At 31.0% G+C, this 7,167-nt stretch overlaps 1 protein-coding gene across 1 annotated transcript; it reads left to right on the top strand.

Moving 5' to 3' along the window:
* The first annotated feature begins 1,073 nt into the window (after positions 1-1,073).
* On the top strand, positions 1,074-3,101 carry LOC142621317 (putative glutathione S-transferase). The gene is made up of 2 exons (XM_075794636.1): positions 1,074-1,482; positions 2,502-3,101. The coding sequence occupies exons 1-2, from the start codon at positions 1,171-1,173 to the stop codon at positions 2,859-2,861; spliced, it is 672 nt and encodes a 223-aa protein (XP_075650751.1). The 5' UTR covers positions 1,074-1,170; the 3' UTR covers positions 2,862-3,101.
* Positions 3,102-7,167: the final 4,066 nt, after the last annotated feature.

Genomic DNA, 7,167 nt, shown 5'->3' with positions numbered 1-7,167 from the left:
TAGTCTAACTCAAACTATTTATGAACGGCTTAGTTCATTTATAGTCCTATAACTGAATAACATAATGAACATCATATTTAAAAATTGGGGACTACCAGTGGGTTTTCAGTTAGCTCAACTGGTAAAGTCTTTGATGGTTGAACAAGAGATCTAGGATTCAATCTCCGTCTACACCAAAACTGATTGGTATCTTGATTTGATGATAAAAGGACTATTATTAGGAGCGGACACCATAAGTTAAAACTATCTAAAAAAAAAAAAATTTGGGTACCACCATAACCGCGCATCCTTGGTGTCATGGTTATTCCACAAGTAAAATGTTCTTGTAGGGTGGGGATAGGCCCCATAAAGATATTGTAGTAAAAATAGACCCCATCTTTTAAAATTCCGGCAAATTGTACATGGAAATGTGATGTGACTATGCATAATTAGAGGGTGTTTGGTAGAGTAATTTGAGATGAGATTTTTATAGTTTTTTTAAATACGTGTGGGTGAAAAAATGTATGAAAATGTGTGTAATGTTGTTTAAAATGTAAAAATGTAAGTTTGAGATGGGAAAACAAACGGCCCTTAATGTACAAAGACTACCTCTTGAAATTTTATGCTATGCAGTAAGATTGCGTCAAGCCTTTTTTTTTGGGCCAATTTTCCTTTAGCAAATTGACGGATTTTAAACAAAAGTTTTTTTTTTTTTTTGGGCTATAGTATCAAGTTTATGCACTGAATTAGTAGGAAAAAAAAAAAAAGTTAAAAGAGGATTTGAAGTTTGAACCTAGTTTTCCTAATAAAAGAGAACATGTTACACCACTGAGTTAAGCCTCTTTGATCACCGATCAAAGTTAATTTAATTCACTTATATGCTCTCTCCACCTAGTCCCATTTTGGGGCGTTAAAAGAAAATAATTTTTTAAAATAATAATAATAAATAAAATAAAATCTTAACAGAAGGCTTTGAGGGGGGAAATCTCTAACAAAGGGGTCTCAGAATCTCACATGGGAAAAGAGCCCGTCACGTTAATAAAATAAAAGTAAAAAATGATTTTTTTTTTTAATTTTTTAAAAGCCAATAATGTGAGCCACATGGCCCACATTGACATTATCAACTTCCCTTTACTCCAAGTTGTATACAATTCAAGTAGATAAGGCCAAGAAAATTAAGAAAATCTATCTATGGAAGAAGTAAAGCTACTAGGATTCTGGCCCAGTCTATATGTTCATCGAGTTATATGGGCACTGAAACTCAAGGGTATCAAATATGAATATGTAGAACAGGATGTAATTTTCAACAAGAGTGAAATGCTTTTGGAGTACAACCCAGTTCATAAGAAGGTTCCTGTGCTTGTTCATGGTGGGAAACCCATCGCAGAATCCATTATCATCCTCGAGTACATTGATGAGACTTGGCCACAGAACCCCTTGCTTCCAGATGATCCTCACGAGAGAGCTGTGGCTCGGTTCTGGGCAAAGTTTGGAGAGGATAAGGTAATTATGCATCACTAATTCACTATTATGTTTATTCTTGCATTGCATAAAATCAGACCTACAACTCTTATAAAAAAAAAAAAAAATCAGACCAACAACCTTTTTATTTTTATTTTTTGATATAATTTCACCAACAACTTTGTTCTCCTTAATTGTTAGTGTTTTTTATTTTATTTTATTTTATATTTTTTTTTACTTTTCATTTATACATGTGAAAGTTTAAAATTATTTGCTTGATTTGTAAATGTCAATTAACTAATAAAGATGAAAAAATAAGAGGAGAATAAAAAAGGGTGATTGTCTTTTCTTTTTCTTTTTGGTATATTTGATTTTTTATTTGTTTATATAGACATGATATGATAGGATTTTAAATTTATAGTATCAATTCTATAATAATTTTTGGACATTGATTTTTAGTATATATAGGCAGAATTCAAACCCAAATTTCTTATTAGAAGAGAAAATATTTTACTGTTGAATTTGTTAAATGCAAGTTTAGAACTATATGGCTAGGAGTAGAATTTAGTGTTTACACTTTTGTAGAGATGTTACTATTATACTAGATATGAAAAGAAAACAGAGTGTTGCTGCATAACTTTCATTGCAATATTGTTGCACCACAAACCTCCTCACACCTTATAACTATTTATAGATGTGTAAGGTCGGTTACATAGTTCATAAATGATGCAAGAGAGTTTCTATTTATTGCTGGAATTCTTGAGATGCTCTACACTTTGCTTGAATGACACTGGTCATGAGATGTCCATTTGCATGTTTCTTCTCTTCATTTGCTACCACCTATAGTTTATGTTTGCTAGATTGTTGACACCTAGTTGATACTTAGGAAGCCAATTCTCAATTACAAATTACATTTTAACAGAATTAACTGGAACTCACATAAATTTGATTAATCTAACTATTATAAACTGAACAAAAAAAAACTTTGAACATTTTTCTAGACTTAGATAATAAGATGGAGATGTTACCCGCTCTAATTGGATACTTTTTGAGTGATTTAGAACAACAATTTGTTTGGCTTCTGTATAACTGGTGGACAAGAACAATTGAAAGCAACAGAAGAAGTGAAAGAACTTCTGGGAATCCTAGAAGAGCATGGTCTTGGAGAGAAGAAGTTTTTTGGTGGCAGTGACATAGGACTGGCTGACTTAGCCTTTGGATGGATAGCTTGCTTGCTGGAAATCCTTCAAGAAGCAGCTGGGGTCAAAGTGTCGGAAGCTGATAGCTTCCCTCGCTTACAGGCATGGATCAAAAACTTCAATGAAATTCCAGCCATTAAAGAAAGCCTTCGCGATCGCAATGAGCTGTTGACATATTTCAAATGGCGAAGAGAACACTTGATGTCCTCAGCAGCATCATAAACATATTAAACACTACTAGCATCAGCTTGGTCTGCAATTCAACAGCTTGTGTGCTCTCATTCTGTGAATCCAAATCTCAAGATATGTTATTCTACAAATAAGTTTGTGTGTCTGAGTGCAAAAGACATGGCAGTGTGACTGGTAATTTACTAGATGTATAATGCTACAAGTAGAGGCTTGCAATTATTGATTTTGTTCAATTTGAAAGTAGTAAAATTCAACCTATTTTCCTTCAAAAAATTCAACTAGTCTAGATTCTAGAAACACATCTCACCCTTGGTCATTTCCAGTATAGGCTCTAGGTCTCCTAGCGCATTTACGTTACAGAAATGACCTCAGGAATGCCACTGCTCGAAAGTTTTACCACTAAAAAAAAAAATATAAATAAAAAACCTTACATGACATGATTACATGAATATTCCGATTTATTTAGAGTACTAACATCTTCCTCCCTCAATTAAAGATCTAGAATTTTGATTGAAAATTAGATGACATTTTTTTTTTGAGAAAAAAAAAGAAAAAAGATGACATCAGTGGCGACTGCAAGATTTTTTTCTAGGGGGTCAATGGTGGTGGAGTTAGGGAATTTGTCATGGGGGGTGATTAAAAAATAAAATGATTAATTTTTTTATTATATACAACTTTCATATTATATACAATAATCTAAAATGAATGCAATTTAGTATACAATACAATTGCCAAAGGCTTTGTAGCTGAATTGACACCTCCCTATGCACAAAGTACTTGGGGGTCTAAGGGGGAAAGGATTCAAGCGGTTAGCAACATGTTGTAATTATCTTAAAAAAAAAAAAAAGTATGCTATACAACTATATCGTATAATAGTCTAAAAGATTTATTAATAGTTAAAAGATTAGTAAGACAATAATTATTGAATACATAATAACTTATTATATTTATATGTAATATTAATTAAATAAAAATAAATGATAAAGAAGAATAATAAGAAACTTAGGAGTAAATGTGAAACTAAATATATATATATATATATAAATTTTTGCTTTTGAAGTGTTTGACTTTTTAACTATACACGTGGTTACCCTCTTGGAATTGGAGCAAACAGATGTAAAAGCTAAGAAAACTACTTGATTAAACAAAGATAAAAGCTAAGAAAACATATCTAGAAGGGATAAAGAGAGATAGAGAGAATGAGGAAAATGTTAGGTTCTAAGACCTTTAGGTTTAAATGTATTAGAACATTAATGTGTAATGTTGGCAAACCATGATCAAAACATTTTAGTATTGTTTAGACTACTCAAAGTATGTTTCTTATATGTAAAGTTGGAATCGAGTTGTTGCAGAATTAACTGTGCAATTCTGCCTGGCTCGATCGATCGAGAATTAGACTCGACCGATCGAAAGTCGTGCAAATTGTTTTTTTTGCAGAATTTTCCAACTAAGCCCAAAGCCCGTTTTGCGTGTAGGATTTTATGTTTTGCCCTAGGTATATAAGGGAAAACCCTAGCCACGTTTTCAGAGGTTGTTGATGCTATGTGTGTAAATCTTTTGTGAGATCTAAAGGTGTTTGCTTTCACACATACTTAGGGTTATCAAGGATCAAGACTATGTCAAGAACTTGATGATCGTTTCAATTGCAGATTCAAGAGCTTAAAGATATACAAGCGGGAGTGCTTGTGCTTGTTGGGAATCCAAGAAAGAAGTAGTTCGTGGACTCGAAGCTGTCACGTGGTCGTGGTAGTAAGTTTCTTACTCGAGGTAGCAATAGGATGTTAGTGGTCTAAGTCGCTGTTGTGTAAACTTCAATTCTTTCATAGTGGATTCAGTTTTACCTTGAGGATAGCTAGGTTAAATCATCCTCAGGTTTTTTACCGGTTTGGTTTTCCTGGGTCATCATATCATTGTGTTCTTTATATTTCCGCTGTTTTGCATGATATGATATATTTGTGTTAACCTAGATCTGTTTAATTTACCTAAGTTAATTACTTGGCTAAATAACTAGGTTAATGTGGTTGTTTTAAGGGATCTAAAAACGTACAGAAATAATCACAGATATAAATATAAATATGTTAGTTGGAACAATAGTGTAATTTTTTGCTAATGAAGAAGAAGAGTGTAGGGAAAAACAGCTTCATTTTGCTAATCAACGGAAGAGTAAGTCAAAGTACCAAATAGAAGGTTTATTTATTTATTTATATTTTTAACGAGTGAGAAAAATTTGAAACATTTTTTTCTTTAGTATAAAATTAAATATTTTAAAAGTAGTGCTGTTGACACAACACTTACACAAAAACAAAATATAGGTGACAAGTTGTTAAAGGTAGGTAAAAAAAAAGTGATATATTAGCAAAAAAAGAAAGGTAAAAAAGTTATGTCAATTGTGAGTCAAAATAAAAACTAGTTACAACATGTCACTTAATCTCTATTATGAAATTATTGTGAAAATAATGTAAAAGTAGCATTAAAATGATTATATTCATGTTCATTTTAGTTGGATTTAAACAAGATTTAGGGTGAGGGTGTTCAAATATTTATTTTAGGAGAGTCAAAACAATTTTTTTTTTTTTAAATTGCCAGGTTAGGGGGTTCAAATGAACCCCCTGGCCAGCACGTAACGCTGCCCCCGGATGACATGAATGTGTTGTGTTATATAGAAATCTATATATCTATATATAATATAAAAACGAAACGTTTAAATTTTTTGTTGATCACTCCTTATTACGTCATGTGGCTATATAAATTTATGTCACGTATACATTTTAAAACACCAACCAATTATACTTTTTCATTTTACCAATTAAGTTTCAGTATCTACTCATCGTTTCACATAAGATGTATATATTAAAACAAAAAAAAACTATCATTGAGAAGAAAAACATTGGTAAGGCATAACGAAGAAAATGCGAAATTTGATAAGAATAGCATTCGTAAGGCATATAAAGAAATCATTTAGTATTATTGTTGTTACTTTTGCTATGGCTTGATTCTTGGATCTTTTCACTATTTAACAAAAAAACCAACTTACAAATAGTAATTTTTGAGAAGACTTACAGGTTTCTTGTATTTCTAAGAAAGATGAAAGAGAAGAAGTTACCAAATGAAGAAATTGTTTAGTATTATTGTTGCTACCGTTGGTGTGGCCTGATTCTTGGACTTTTTCACTATTTAACAACAACAAAAAAAAAAAAACTTACAAATAGTAATTTTAGAGAAAACCCACAAGTTTTTTGTGTTTTTAAGAAAGATGAAAGAGAAAGAAGTTGAGAAGAAGTTATCAAATGAATATGAACCATTATTTATACCCAAATGATTATGACCTTTTAACAAACACATTTTCATTCAATAGACACATTTTTAGTCAATAGGTACATTTTCATTCAATAAGCACATTTTCGGTCAGTAAACACATTTTCATTCAATAAGTACATTTTCAACCAATAGACATCTTTTCTTTCAATAGTTACATTTTCAGTCAATAGGCATATTCTCATTCAATAAGCACATTTTCGTTCAATAGACACATTTTCGGCCAATAAACACATTTTCGTTCAATAGCGCCTTTTGGTATATCTAATTTAAATAGTTATAACCTATTAATAGGTACCTTTTGGTATATATATTACAACTTAATTTGTATGTATCTATATATACAACACAAACTAAACTAGAGATGAAATATTATGTCTCTTATTCCTTCCCACAAACGACTAATAAATAAAACAACATTATTTTTTTTCCTAAAACTTATTCAGTAGCTATTCCCGTGCATTGCACAGGTTATCTACTAGTATATCTAAAAACTGAAACTAACATTTATTGTTGCTAAATTTCTATTGAGCAACATCAGTGGCCACATCATCCACTTTCTTTCAACTCTTTATCTCTTTCTCTTTTTAATTATTTATCTTCTTATTAATTTTCTTAACTTATTGTTACATTTTTTAGAACACTTCTCCCTCCCTCTTACATTTTCATCTCCCCACTACTAATTACCTTAATTGTACTCTTTCTCCATCTTTTTATCTTCCTTTATTTTTTGCACTTCTTATTCTTATCCTCTTACTTTAAATTTTCAATTCTCTCTCTTATTTTATGCATAGTTTTCCCACACACAAAAAGTTTATGTCTCTCTCTTTCTCTCAATTTTTTGTTTTTTCATTTTATGGTGGATTTTTTACTTTTCACGCATCACTACTTTATGTTGATGAATTTTTGTATTCTTTAGAAATCTAATTTAGGTTGATGTGACTTTGTTTTGTATTTTTAAGTTGTTATCTTTTTCTTTTCTTTGATGTCATAGATGTCAACCAATTGCATGATAAAGATAGAA

This window comes from Castanea sativa, chromosome 12, assembly GCF_040712315.1.
Source record: "Castanea sativa cultivar Marrone di Chiusa Pesio chromosome 12, ASM4071231v1".
Taxonomy (NCBI): Eukaryota; Viridiplantae; Streptophyta; class Magnoliopsida; order Fagales; family Fagaceae; genus Castanea; species Castanea sativa.
Note: the sequence above shows the minus strand (reverse complement) of the source record. Positions and strands in the feature narration are given on the sequence as shown.